Below are 14,968 nucleotides of genomic sequence, written 5' to 3'. Positions count from 1 at the left end.
GGTACTGGTGGAGGGCTTTGAACAAGTGAGGAGGGAAGATTTCAGTTGGAAGACACAGAGGCTCTTCTGCCAAGGCCACTTCCTTAGATGCTGTCTTCAGTGAAAAAGAGATCTTTGGAGGGAGAGAGAGAAAGAGAGTGAGCATCTCTATGAAAAGACAATTTCGATGAGAGTCTTGCAACAAGCCAAAAAGGCTTAAATGTCTCTTCTATACTCTTCATTTGCAGGTTCATTATTATCAAGTAGTAGCTCATTCAGGGGAATTCCTCTTTAAATACATGTGTTGTGCAACTACATACATGCTATTGCTATATGCGCATGCTTAACTCAGTGGTGCTGTAGGTTGCCACCTGGTTCATGCAAACAGTAGAATCTGGATTTCAGAGTTTCAAATGTCTGCTCTATCACCATATGTGTCTGTGTGGCTGTTGTTATAGGCATTTTTACTACATTTAGCAGTTCTTGGCTGGCTCACAGGAGTCACTAGAATGGTGTCCAGAGGGTAACTGGAATTAATTTGTGATGACAGAATCACATATCAAGGATAATAAGCCAAGGCAGAAAATGACTGAAAAACCTTGTTCATGAATCACTCCCCTTCACAATTTATATTCAGATTGTTCTTTTGTGTCACTAGCAAAATCTTCATATTACACAGAAACATATAATTTCACACAAATACACAAGCAAAACTTGCTTAAAAACTCCTACATTTATGTGAGGCACATCAGATATACTATGATAAAAATAACAAGTGCTTTATAGCTGACACTTTGGTATGATAAAAATTATAAACAAAAATTCCAAAGGGAATCCAGCACCAATTTTTTTTTTTTTTAGATGAGATGACTGAATTCATTAATCCATCAATCTCAGGCAGGCAGTTCCAGATAGGAGGGCCCAGACAAAGCACTACACACACACACGCACACACTTAGCTCCTGGTGGAAACAGTGTGGTTGTCCTCCATATTACACCTCAGAAGCCCAAGCACCATGCTTCAAAAGGTAGTAGGGTTTTTCTTTCATGGAGACTAGCCCCACCCTCTCCAGTGACATCACTTGGCTAACTCCTGATTAGCTGTTGCTGCTGCTGCTGCTGCTGCTGCTGCTGCACTCTCTCTCTCTCTCTCTCTCTCTCTCTCTCTCTCTCTCTCTCTCTCTCTCTCTCTCTCTCTCTCTCTCTCTCTCTCTCTCTCTCTCTCTCTCTCTCTCTCTCTCTCTCTGATATATAGGTAGGAAGATAGTATGTGTGTGTGTGTGTGTGTGTGTGCAATGACACTGTATTAGTTATTAGTCATTTCTTTTTTATGCAGTGTCTTATAGTAAAAATAAAAGTATTGAAATTTTCTGTTCCTTGAAAGCAATGTTGCATTAGCAAAAGTGGACTTACTTAGGATGTGGGTGCATTGGAAATGCTGAATCTAGCAGTTGCCAGTAAAACTACAATAGACAAAAAAGTTAAATTATATGAACAAAATATTAAGCATAATAATATTACTCACCATTAATAAGTTATTTTGTTGTAGCAAGCAGGCAGATACACAGAGACAAGTTTGAGCACTGAAAGAGAACCATGCATCCTTCCCTTGTCCCTTACCTGTCATGCATTCTCCTGCCGTTCTTCTTTTAAATTGAACTTGATGTCTCTTAGATTCCCACTCTTATGGCCTTACTGCTTGTTATTATACTTGAACTCTATCATCATTTTGCTTACAAGCATATTGACAATGCAGTACAAGTACAGTGTACAGTGCTTTATGTGACTGATCAATAGTTAGATGTGTTACAGTGTTACTGCTGCCATGTTCTTTCATTTGGTGTATTTGATGTGGTGGTGTGTGTGTGTGTGTGTGTGTGTGTGTGTGTGTGTGTGATTGACCATATGGCGTATAGCTTGTGCCTTATTTTTCCTTTCTAGTGTTAACTATGCCTCCCAAGCGGTCAGTGAGTTCCAGTCTTAGCAGTAAGGTCAAACAATCTAGAGTGCCAATAACACTCGCAAAGAAGGTGGAAATTGTTAAGAAGCACAGGAGTGGAGAGTGAGTTTCTGTCCTGTGTCATATTTATGGTCTGTCCTCATCTACTATGTGCACCATCATCAAGTCTAGTGTTAAAGTGCTGGAGATTGCAGGTACTGCAGCATTAAGTACTAGAGTGTAAGCTACTTGTTCTTGTGACCTCGTCATAGAGAAAATGGAACAATTGCTACGAATGTAGTTAGAAAGCCAGAATCAAACCTGTGCACTTGCACTCTGGAAAAAATGCAAGGAGGAGCCTGAATCATCCACTAGCACAGGATCTAGCACATCTGCAGGTATTCAGGGTGTACCTTTGCTGCCAGTGATGTTTGATTACCATGCTTCAGGAAGCGTGCGAACCTCTTGAACATTAGAATTCAAAATGAAGATGCTAGCGCTGACACAGAGGCTGCCAAGAAATGTCCAGAGGAGATAACTAGGATTATTGAGGAGGGAGGCTACTCTCCCAAGCAAGTTTTTAACCTTGACGAAACTGCCCTCCTCTGGAAGAAGATGCCATCCCAAACTTACATCTCAAGGGAAGAAAACAGCACCAGGACACAAAGTAAGCAAGGACTGCCTGACATTCCTTTTTGGTGGGAATGCAGAGGGAGATGTTAAACTGAAACCCTTGCTTGTTTACCACTCTGAGAATCCATGTGCACTGAAAGGCTGTGTTCAGTAAATGCTACCAGTTGTTTGGCGCTCCAATCCTAAGGCATGGGTGACACCATATTTGTTTCAGGACTACATCACAGACTGTTTTACCTTTCATGAAGAGATACACAAAGGCAAATAACCTTGACAACAAATATCTGCTGATCCTTGACAATGCTCAGTCATCCAAAAACATTGGAAGACTCATGCTCTTATATCAAGTTTGTTTTTCTTCCTCTAAATACTACTGCTATCCTGCAACCTATGGCTCAGGGTGTAATAGCCACTTTCAAGGCACATCACACCTGACAGTGTATGAGGCAGCTTGTGATGGCAAAATGACAGTGAAGGAATTCTGGAAGAATTTTAACATTAAACATGCTCTTGAGATAATCAAATTTTCATGGGATGAAATAACACCCTCTAATATGAATGGAGTGTGGAAGAATCTGTGTCCTGCATGTGTACATAGCCTTAAGGGATTTACAAAGAAAGAGCTACCAGCTGTGCACAAACAGATTGCATCCCTTGCAAAAGATGTTGGCTTTGAGAAGGTTGATGATATGGCAGACCTTTTCACCTCCCACACTCAAGAGCTGACTGGTGAGGAGCTCTTTCACCTGGAAAAGCACTGTGAAAGTGATAGTGAAGGTGCCCCAGTTGCCAAGGAGTTCACCATCAAACAACTGAGAGAAATAATTGATGATGGTAGATGCCTTGCAGAAAAAGCCATTGAGTTTGACCCTCAGTTTGACAGGGCTTTGGACTTCAAGAGTATCATTATGGATGGGCTGAGGAGATATGAAAAACTTCAACAAAAGAAAGCCAGTGCTGTTCAAAAGATCAGGGATTTCTTCAAGCCTAAATCCTCACCTTCACCATCAACATCTTCCTCCACCAATGGCCTGCCCTCCTACTTCAAGATCATCAAGAAGGATGTAGATGATCCTGCCCCAATATCTAGCACTAAGGAGCTTCCCTCTTCCCTGAGTGATCAAGGAGAAGCAGGAAGATTCTAACTGAGTCATCCCAACAAACGCAGTCACCTTCATTTTCTTTCATGCCTCAGAGAGAGAACAGGACTGCGCAACTGGTGACTCGACTCTTTAACTATGCTAATGGTGAGTGTTATGTGTGTTTTATATGTTCAATTAGTATGAAATCATGTTCTTTGTGTGCTGTTTTCTCTTGCAGGTTGCTTTATCAACAGTTCTGTCATATAAACACATTTGTTGTGTTTGGTATCATACATTTCAGCTTGAAAACTTATTTTTGACAAGGGTCATGAAACCTAACCCCTGTGTTTCATTATACATACATATACATACATATAATGATTGTGTTTCATTATACAAGAATTTGCTATACGAGCAATTCTATTGGAATCTAACAGCTCATATCATTGGGACCTCCATGTAGTGCAGTTTACTTTAGGAATGCTGAATCTGGCAGTTGCCAATAAAACTATAGTAGATGACAAAATAAAATTTTATGAATAAGTTATTAAATATGATATTGTTACTCACTGTTAACAAGTTATTTTGTTGGGTTCATCAGAACCTTTTGAATATATGCAATATTGTTATTCACTATTAACAAGTATTTTGTATGTGTATAGCATCACTAAATGCTACTAAGTCAAGTTACTGGCAGATGTCCCTCTGTCCACACTACAAAACATTGCAGACTGTTCCATTACATGAAAATAAATGCAGGTCTGGGATATATATATATATATATATATATATATATATATATATATATATATATATATATATATATATATATATATATATATATATATATATATATATATATATATATATACAGTCACTGTAAATGGTCGGACCCCTTGCGTTCAAAAGGCACATAAAATGGAAGTCAGACAATGTCTTGGAATTTCTGCTAAAGTTGGGTGATTTGTGTTTTGGTGACACCTGGCAACTCAGGGAATGTATAAACTACCCTCCTGAGCAAGACAACCTCAAGCCCCAGTGACTTTCTCCTCCTACTAAAATTCCCTTCTTATCACCCCCCTATTCTTCCCACTATCCCCACTTCCCCCTTCCCATCTTTTCTCTCTTTGTTATCTTATCTTATCTTAGCCAACCTCAGTACTCCCCAAGTAGTGGAAGTAGGAGGATGCATGTATGAGCTCCTATTTTACACTTTGTCTTTTTTTTCCATATCTAATTGTTGCAATGCTGTAAAAGCTTACCCATATATCCAGCATGAGTCCCAAGCCACTCAAAGATGCCAAAAGGGAAGAAGTAGTCTTCATCAGTGAAATATGCAGGCAATTAGCATGTGGAAATAGAACCATTAAAAAACTTCTTTCTGGTGCACACCACCTCCCATTGAATGAAGTTCCAGTATATAAAACCTGCCCTGGAGCAAGAAAAAGATTTCAAAGAGCATGGATAGACTTTAAAGAAAAACCCATGTTTGACAGCATGACAAACTGAATAAAATGCATCATGATGAGCTTAAGAATGCCTCAGAGAGGGCAGTACATTGTCTGATAAAGGACCTCAAGATTCCTTGCCGCACTGCTATACTCAAACCGCTTCTCACAGACAAGATAAAGAAAAGGAGATTGAAATTTGCAATGAAACATAAGGACTGGACTGCAGATCAGTGGATGGAAGTCATATGGTCTGATGAAAGTACACTTTCCAGGTACTTTTCTCTCGTCATGTAAAGGTTCTCTGCTCATCTAACTGTAGCTGCTACAACCATCGATGCCATTTTGTCATGGTGTGGGGCTGCATTAGTGAGAAGATCAGTCAAGGGGGACTATATTTCTTGCCAAAAGGTGTAACAGTGAATTGTGAAAGACACAAGGGAGTGTTATGCAATAATCTGTTTGACAACTTTGTTATTTGTGGGACTACCACATTCATGCATGACTCAGTCCCATGGCACACTTCTGAAACAGTGAAAACACTCCTCAGCAAGAAAAATATCAGTATGTTGAAATGGCCTGGGAAGTTAAGGAAAGATAAAATGAAGGAGGGAAAACCACGTCTCCCCCACACCTGCAGTAGACCATTGAAGATGTATTGTACAAGCAAATGGATCTACAATACTTCATTAGAATGATTGAGAGCATGTCATGAAGGATTTCAGCGGTCATCAAGATCAAGGGAGATATGACCAAATACTAAATAAAAGTACAAAGTACACATCATGTTTTATTGCTCATTTTTTGTAGTAAGTTTTTCTTTCCCATGGCAGGCAGATAGGGGTCCAACTTCATTTGTGGTGACTATACACACACACACACACACACACACACACACACACACACACACACACACACACACACACACACATATATATATATATATATATATATATATATATATATATATATATATATATATATATATATATATATATATATATATATATATATATATATATATATATATATATATTCATAGATAGATAGGTAGATAGATAAGTGTGTGTTATTTTAAGTGATCTTTTGTGTTTTTATTTATTTATTTATTATTATTATTATTTATTTTTTTTTTCAGGCACTACGCTGGAATTTAATTTTGATGTTGATGGTTTCAAGAACATAATAGTAGATCAAAGTGAAAAAAATGTTATCCAGATACGAACAAATGCAAGCACAGAGGAGCGCGCTATGCAATGGCTACAAGTGTATATGAAGAAGTTCAAGACTTCATTAAATGTAGTAAGGAAATATAATGTCACCAAAAAATTGCACATGAGGCACATTTATCAATGCCAGCATGGTCGCAAACGGAGTCAAGGAATAAAGAAAATTTATTCTGGGTAAGATCACTTTATATTTGTCAAATTTGTTTCTTAGAGTTTAAGCACATATTTTTCCCTACTTATACTCATTAATTTATGATGTGTTACATGGGATTAATTTTTTGACAGATGCACCTTGAGCGTGGATATCAAGATCAAGGCCATTACCAAGTACAACAAAATGCATGACAAATATGTGCAGGACTATCCATGCATTGTCAATATTATAGGAGAACACAACCACAGCACTGGGTCAGCAAGTGCCTTAAATCAACTTAAGTTACTCCAAGAAACAAAAAAGGATTTTGCAATTTACTTTGATGCTGGTAAGATTATTGATATTCATAGTTAGAAAACACATTGTTTCTTGAATACAGTCTGTCTGATGAACAGGAGCACTTACTCATTTCCTTGACTTTTATCATTGTAGGCATGACTGCAGCTCAGGCAAGGCGAATTCATCAAGAGAGAAAGATGTTTGACTTGTCTGACATGGCCAACAACAGTATCAACCCCAAGCCTCGTGTTGTTAACTACCTCAGACAACTTTGGGTGGCTGATAATCATGGTAGTCTGGAAAAACCTGATATGCTTTTTGCCATAAAAAAGTATGCAGAAAACCACCCTTCTTCCAAGATAGCTTGGGATGAAGATGACAACAGATTTGTTGTGGTTTTGGCAACAGAATTTATGTTGCGTATCCACAAAGAATTCAGAGAAGCTGGGGAAGTTGTCTTTGTGGATACTACCAGTCATGTGAACCAGATCAAGACAGCTGTAACTCCACTGCTTTGTGCCAGCCCAGCTGGAGCCATGCCACTTGGTGTGATCTTATCATCATCGCAAGATGAATTGTCTTATACAAAAGGTATATGATTATGAAAATTTTAATTATCTAACTCATTTGCCAAATACATTTCAGTGCTACAACAATGAATTTTATATTTGGCTATGCAAATCATTCTTTTTGTTTTACAGGTTTTGGCCTACTCAAAGATGTGCTTGGAGATGTTGCCTTCTTTGGGAAGAACTATCCAGATTGCTTCATGACAGACAACTGCAAGACAGAAAAGAAGGCTCTCTGCAATGTTTGGCCACATGCCAAACAATATATATGTATTTTCCATCTGCTGCAGCAGGTGTGGAAATGGCTTTGTACCTCTGGCTGTGTAAAAAAGGAAGACCGCCCCAATATGATGAGCGTAGCTCAGAGGTTGGTGTATACCAAAACTGACTCTGAGTTCACAGAGGTGTGGAAAACATACTTATCTAGGGAAGATTCTCTAAAATACCGCTCTTACACCAAGTAAGTATTTTACCATTCCTATAACACTTCTTATTCATGTTATAGAATATTAAATATCCATTAATAATCTAGCATATTTAATTAATGACTGCCCTGAAATTCCTTTATTGTAGATACCTTTCCAAATTGGTTGAGCAGCAACAATTTTGGAGCTCACACCACCGCACTGGAACTCTGCCCCATGGCCACAACACCAGTAATTTTGCTGAATCAACTATGTGCATCATAAAAGATATTGTTCACAACAGGTAAATTATATATATATATATATATATATATATATATATATATATATATATATATATATATATATATATATATATATATATATATATATATATATATATATATATATATATATATATATATATATATATATATATATATATATATATATAGAGAGAGAGAGAGAGAGAGAGAGAGAGAGAGAGAGAGAGAGAGAGAGAGAGAGAGAGAGAGAGAAGGGGGAAGAAGTGAATAAAAGAGAGTGAGAGAGAGAGAGAGAGAGAGAGAGAGAGAGAGAGAGAGAGAGAGAGAGAGAGAGAGAGAGAGAGAGAAGGGGGAAGAAGTGAATAAAAGAGAGTGAGAGAGAGAGAGAGAGAGAGAGAGAGAGAGAGAGAGAGAGAGAGAGAGAGAGAGAGAGAGAGAGAGAGAGAGAAGGGGAAGAAGTGAATAAAAGAGAGAGAGAGAGAGAGAGAGAGAGAGAGAGAGAGAGAGAGAGAGAGAGAGAGAGAGAGGGGGAAGAAGTGAATAAAAAAGAAAGAGAGAGAGAGAGAGAGAGAGAGAGAGAGAGAGAGAGAGAGAGAGAGAGAGAGAGAGAGAGAGAGAGAAGGGGGAAGAAGTGAATAAAAGAGAAAGAGAGAGAGAGAGAGAGAGAGAGAGAGAGAGAGAGAGAGAGAGAGAGAGAGAGAGAGAGAGAGGGGAAAGAAGTGAATAAAAGAGAGAGAGAGAGAGAGAGAGAGAGAGAGAGAGAGAGAGAGAGAGAGAGAGAGAGAGAGAGAGAGAGAGAGAGAGAGAGAGAGAGAGAGAGAGAGAGAGAGAGAGATATGGCTACAACTTAGGAAGGGTTTACTGTATGTATATGCATGACGCTGACAGTTGGTAATTGTGATCAATACTTCTCAAAGCAGCATGAAACTCAGAATGGTAAGAATTTAGGACTAAGTGCGAAATTCAATGATTGCAAAACTTGGATAGCGCGAAACTCAGAAGGGTACTGTACTCACAAAATGAAATTGTGCTTGGTGCTGTTTACCTTGCCAACCATAAGCTCAAATTTGATGCTATGCACCATATTTGTCTAGTACACTGCAGTCCTAACAAGCCTTAGTTTTAAAACATGTCATCAGGAGGGAAAAAAGGGCTCACTTTGATCATAAATTGTGCACATCCACACAAATGCTAAGACTGCGTTAACCCTGTCTTAGCGTGGCAAATGACAGATACTCCCACTGTGGAGATGGCCACCTCACAACAATGACATCCTTTAGGAAAGAATAATCTAAGAGGAATGTTCTGAATGTTTCTAATGATGCAGAACTCATCAGAATAACTTTTAAGTATATAGAGTCTGGCACAAAGCTTTGATTTCCAAACTACCCTCCTACGGTTTCTATCCTTCTCTCTGTAACTTCATCTCAAGTTTCCTTTCTGACCATTCTATTGCTGCTGTGGTAGATGGTCACTGTTCTTCTCCTAAATCTATTAACAGTGGTGTTCCTCAGGGTTCTGTCCTGTCACCCACTCTCTTCTTATTATTCATTAATGATCTTCTAAACCAAACTTCTTGTCCTATCCACTCCTACGCTGATGATACCACCCTGCACTTTTTCACGTCTTTTCATAGACGTCCAACCCTTCAGGAGGTAAACATGTCACGCAGGAAAGCCACAGAACGCCTGACTTCTGATCTTTCTAAAATTTCTGATTGGGGCAGAGCAAACTTGGTATTGTTCAATGCCTCAAAAACTCAATTCCTCCATCTATCAACTCGACACAACCTTCCAGACAACTATCCCCTCTTCTTCAATGACACTCAACTGTCCCCCTCTTCTACACTGAACATCCTCGGTCTGTCTTTTACTTATAATCTGAACTGGAAACTTCACATCTCATCTCTAGCTAAAACAGCTTCTATGAAGTTAGGTGTTCTGAGACATCTCCGCCAGTTTTTCTCACCCCCTCAGCTGCTAACTCTGTACAAGGGCCTTATCCGTCCATGTATGGAGTATGCTTCACATGTCTGGGGGGGTTCCACTCATACTGCTCTTCTAGACAGGGTGGAATCAAAAGCTTTTTGTCTCATCAACTCCTCTCCTCTAACTGACTGTCTTCAGCCTCTCTCTCACTGCCGCAATGTTGCATATCTAGCTGTCTTCTACCGCTATTTTCATGCTAACTGCTCTTCTGATCTTGCTAACTGCATGCCTCCCCTCCTTCCGCGGCCTCGCTGCACAAGACTTTCCTCTTTCTCTCACCCCTATTCTGTCCACCTCTCTAATGCAAGAGTTAACCAGTATTCTCAATCATTCATCCCTTTCTCTGGTAAACTCTGGAACTCCCTGCCTGCTTCTGTATTTCCACCTTCCTATGACTTGAATTCCTTCAAGAGGGAGGTTTCAAGACACTTATCCACCAATTTTTGACCACTGCTTTGAGCCTTTTATGGGACTGGCATTTCAGTGGGCATTTTTTTTATTAGATTTTTGTTGCCCTTGGCCAGTGTCCTTCCTACATAAAAAAAAGAAAAAAATATATACATGCTCCTTTTACAGTTTAAAAGTAAAGAGGGACTGTGTTTCTATCCAGTAAGCCTTGTAGGATCAGGAGCATCTGGGTGTAGAGAAGGCCAAGGAAGTGGAAAATTCCAAACTCCAGAAAAATCATGTAGAAAGTGCAGTCTTGTCAGTGTTATAAAAGAATGTGCTTTTTTTTTTTTTCTTTCAGTTTTCATTATTCAATATAAACTTCCAGATATTGATCTCTCATGTAGTATCGGTTTCTCATGTGCATCTGCTGTGCCTTGGTTCTAGTGAATTACAGTGGGGATGAGTATTACTAAATAACAGTCTTATATTCTGAAAGAAAATATCCCAATTTGAAGGTTTTCCTTGCATTTTATTTCTCATGATTGTAAAATAACTGCAATTGTTGTTTACACTGAGACGCTTCAGTGGGATCACATTTTATATAGTATTTTGAGGAATGGATCATTATTTTATCCTTTGTGATTCTTCCCCTAACACATATAAACATAAAAAATATCTATTAAATATATGAAATATTATATATATATATATATATATATATATATATATATATATATATATATATATATATATATATATATATATATATATATATATATATATATATATATATATATATATATATATATATAAAATGATACTCAAAATTATGATAAATTGCAAGAAAAAACAAGTTACTAGAGCCTTCCAGAATGTGTCTCCCTTGCAACTTGAACACCTTCTGTGTATAATTTGTTGATTTATTTATATGATTTTAATGTTATCCTGAATATTATATTCAATGGAAAATTAATAGCAATTGGTTGTACGCTTCTGTATGTTTTTTTTTTTTTTTCAGATGCAAGGGATTCAACACATGTCATCTCCTTATTTACATGAATGAGGTATTTGACTCTTATATGAAGAGGCGGCTGTTGGACTTGGCCTTGGGGAGGAAAGACAACTGTGCAAAGCTACACACAATCAATGAAACGTTCTCCATTCAAAGAGATGATGAACAATACCTAGTATCCAGTTCATCACACACTGGGGTTGTATATGTCGTGGATATGAAGATTGGACTTTGTGAATGTCCGCAGGGTCAGATGGGCGACATATGCAAGCACCAAGTGGCTTGTGCAGAGAGTAAATCCTTGGAACTCCTACAGGCCTTCACTGATTCGCCTGAGCGTCGCCAGTGGCTAGCCTCTGTGGCACTGGGCAAAAAGACACCACCTCTTGAGTTCTTAGTGTGTGAGAAAATGACTCCAGTGTCATCAGAGAGGTGTCGTGCCGAAATCGATGACACAGTACCTGGGAGCAGCAAGGAAAACAATGACACAGTACCTAGAGGCACCAAGGAAATCAATGACACTGTACCTGGAGGCAGTGAGGAAATCAATGACACAGTACCTGGAGGCAGCAAGGAAATTGATGACGCAGTACCTGGAGGCAACAAGGAAACTGATAACACAGTACCTGGAGGCAGCAAGGAAATTGATGACGCAGTACCTGGAGGCAGTGAGGAAACTGATGACACAGTACCTGGAGGCAGCGAGGAAATCAATGACATAGTACCTGGAGGCATCAAGGAAATCATTGTCACAGGACCTGGAGCCAACGAGGCAAATAATCAGCAATCCAAGAGGGAAAATGTTCCCAAAATGGTGTTGCAGCCTCACCCAGCTCTTGCCATGTACACCAACAGCCTGATTGAAGATATACGGAAGTATGTGGATGAGTATGGTGACAAAGACACACAGTCTGCTCTAGACTCCTTTCAAAAGAAGCTCAGAGCAGTACGCTCCTCCAATGCCTTGAATGCTTTATTTGTTTAAGTGCAAGTACCCTTCTGCAATGGCCTTCAGAGGAACTTCCAGGGGCAAAATTCCATGCCAGCTGACATCAGTATCTTGCCAACAAGCTAGTATGTCAAGAAGTGCAGCTCCTTTGGCAAAAGGATGCAAAATTACTGATTCATCAAAAGAGAAAGCCCCCAAACAGCAAAGAAATCTGGTGATGAATGTTCACCTTAATTAGAATAATGTAAAAACCCACTGAAAATAAGTGTATGTGTGTGTGTGTGTGTGTGTGTGTGTGTGTGTGTGTGTGTGTGACAGAAAGACAGAGCCATGTAGGGCAAATGATTTTTGTACTTTGAATGTAATACTAAATTAATTGTCTCAAATAAATTAGTGTAATATGTAGTATATGGTTTGCTTCTGTTGTAAAATTAATAAATGGCCAACCCAGTAAAAGAACTTACTTATGGTGAGTAACAGTGTTGTACTTAATATTAATTTGTTCATATACTTTTATATTCTTGTCTACTGCATTTTTATTGTCAACTACTACAAGCAGTGTTGTCACTGCACCCACATCATATGTACAAGAAGGTATATTTTTGCTACAACAATATTGCCTTCAAGGATGATGAAAAGTCAATACATTTGTTATGACTACATAGAAAAATATAAAAGAAATGACGAAGCTACTTGTCAAGTAACACACAAACACTATCTTCCTATCTCTGAGTGTATCTGAGAGAGAGAGAGGTTAAGAGTTGTGTCATCAGCCATTGTCATGGCTGACACACAGCTACAACTCATATCTCTCTCTCTCTCTCTCTCTCTCTCTCTCTCTCTCTCTCTCTCTCTCTCTCTCTCTCTCTCTCTCTCTCTCTCTCTCTCTCTCTCTCTCTCTCTCTCTCTCTCTCTCTCTCTCTCTCTCTCTCTCTCTCTCTCTCTCTCTCTCTCTCTCTCTCTCTCTCTCAAAAATAAAGATGCTGACAGACATCAGTGGTATTACAGTGACTCAGGGAGTGAGCATACATTATATGAAAGAGAAGGGAGGAAGGGTCATAGGAAAAGGAAAAAAATAGAGCTACTTGTTGAGTCACACACAACACAATATCTTTCTATTTATCTGTGTATCTGAGAGAGAGAGAGAGAGAGAGAGAGAGAGAGAGAGAGAGAGAGAGAGAGAGAGAAGGGGGGCAGCAGGGGGCAGAAAGGGGAGGAGGCAGGCAGCAGCCCATCAGGAGTTAGCCACACATGATGTCACTGCAGAAGGTGGGGCTAGCCTCTGCGTTAGAAAAACATTACCACCTTTCAAATATATGTGCCTGAGCACAGCACAACTGGCCACACACATCCATAGCAAGACCTAACAGCATACACTGGTTTATCCTTGCCTCTTCATGAGACTGTTCCCTACCCAGCACCCACTCCAATCCTAAGACCAGAGCAGATGCAGAATACTACTTACAGAGAACCTCACACTCTGGTTCCATACAACAACTGACTCCACCAAGCACTCCCACTCCCCTTCCCAGAGATTATCAAAACTGCATCATTTTCATACACACTCCACTGTTGCTCTTCATCTACTTCTATCATGCACAATTGCTTTTGCTTCCTGCACAGTTATTTTTATCTTTTTTGGTGCTGTCATTCCTCTCTTATTCAGTGCCCTCTTCAGACAGCTCATCCACTCCAGGATTTGCCTTTGTCTACTTTTTCACCATGCACATCAAACTATATTATTCTCTTTATTAGTTTTATGTGCTCCATTCTAGCCATGTGCTTAAACCACATTACATGCTACTTGTACTACCAAGGATACAACATGGACTCCAAACTGTCACATGTGGTACAAATACAAAAATAATTTTTTTGTCAATTTTTTTTTCTGGCACAAAGCTTTGATTTCCAAACTACCCTCTTATGGTTTCTATCCATCTCTCTCTGTAACTTCATCTCAAGTTTCCTTTCTGACTGTTCTATTTCTGCTATAGTAGACAGTCACTGTTCTTCTAAATCTATTAACAGTGGTGTTTTTCAGGGTTCTTTCCTGCCACCCACTCTCTTTCTAATATTCATCAATGATCTTCTAAACAGAATTTCTTGTCTTATCCACTCCTAAGCTGGTGATAATACCCTGTACTTTTCCATGTCTTTTTGTAGATCTCCAACCCTTCAGGAAGTAAACAGCTCATGCAGAGAAACCACAGAACACCTGACTTCTGATTTCTCTAAAGTTTCTGATTGGGGCAGAGCAAACTCAATACCTTCATCTATCAACTCAACACAACCTTCGAGACAACTATTCCCATTTCTTTAATGACACTCAACTGTCACCCTCTTCTACACTGAAACCACTGCTCCACTGGAGGTGCAAGACATGGTGTGTTAAAAAGAAAATGTATCTACAGCATGTTGAACCATGGATGAGATACCAATTTTATTGTCTCATGGCAACTGTTCACTTCAGGGATACCTCCTCTCAACTCAGTAGCTTATGGTTAACTAGAGTGGCTTGAAATTGAAATAGACACAACCCATGTGGGGAGGTAGAAAATTTTTATGCTGGTGACATGTTAACACATCCACTGATCTGCTCTTTAGGCCAACTTTCTCAAGAACATTAGTTCATCTTACCTCCTCATTT

At 39.1% G+C, this 14,968-nt stretch overlaps 2 protein-coding genes across 2 annotated transcripts; both read left to right on the top strand.

Moving 5' to 3' along the window:
• The first annotated feature begins 1,928 nt into the window (after positions 1–1,928).
• On the top strand, positions 1,929–3,696 carry LOC135101239 (tigger transposable element-derived protein 1-like). Its single transcript, XM_064004954.1, has 3 exons — positions 1,929–2,041; positions 2,368–2,616; positions 2,766–3,696. The coding sequence occupies exons 1-3, from the start codon at positions 1,929–1,931 to the stop codon at positions 3,694–3,696; spliced, it is 1,293 nt and encodes a 430-aa protein (XP_063861024.1).
• LOC135097811 (uncharacterized) lies at positions 3,645–12,847 on the top strand. The gene is made up of 7 exons (XM_063999896.1): positions 3,645–3,798; positions 6,220–6,484; positions 6,596–6,792; positions 6,897–7,334; positions 7,445–7,772; positions 7,886–8,020; positions 11,379–12,847. The coding sequence occupies exons 1-7, from the start codon at positions 3,738–3,740 to the stop codon at positions 12,355–12,357; spliced, it is 2,403 nt and encodes an 800-aa protein (XP_063855966.1). The 5' UTR covers positions 3,645–3,737; the 3' UTR covers positions 12,358–12,847.
• The last annotated feature ends 2,121 nt before the right edge of the window (positions 12,848–14,968 follow it).

Source organism: Scylla paramamosain, chromosome 1, assembly GCF_035594125.1.
Source record: "Scylla paramamosain isolate STU-SP2022 chromosome 1, ASM3559412v1, whole genome shotgun sequence".
Lineage (NCBI taxonomy): Eukaryota > Metazoa > Arthropoda > Malacostraca > Decapoda > Portunidae > Scylla > Scylla paramamosain.
This window is presented reverse-complemented; position numbering and strand designations above follow the sequence as displayed.

Bases quoted from the DNA above. Each gene is read 5' to 3' on its own strand.
- LOC135101239 (XM_064004954.1), top strand. From the start codon at position 1,929: ATGCCTCCCAAGCGGTCAGTGAGTTCCAGTCTTAGCAGTAAGGTCAAA. The intron at 2,042-2,367 runs GTGAGTTTCTGT...ACCATGCTTCAG, and splicing joins AAGAAGCACAGGAGTGGAGA to GAAGCGTGCGAACCTCTTGA. The intron at 2,617-2,765 runs GTGGGAATGCAG...TATTTGTTTCAG, and splicing joins CTGCCTGACATTCCTTTTTG to GACTACATCACAGACTGTTT.
- LOC135097811 (XM_063999896.1), top strand. From the start codon at position 3,738: ATGCCTCAGAGAGAGAACAGGACTGCGCAACTGGTGACTCGACTCTTT. The intron at 6,485-6,595 runs GTAAGATCACTT...ATTTTTTGACAG, and splicing joins ATAAAGAAAATTTATTCTGG to ATGCACCTTGAGCGTGGATA. The intron at 7,773-7,885 runs GTAAGTATTTTA...CCTTTATTGTAG, and splicing joins AAATACCGCTCTTACACCAA to ATACCTTTCCAAATTGGTTG.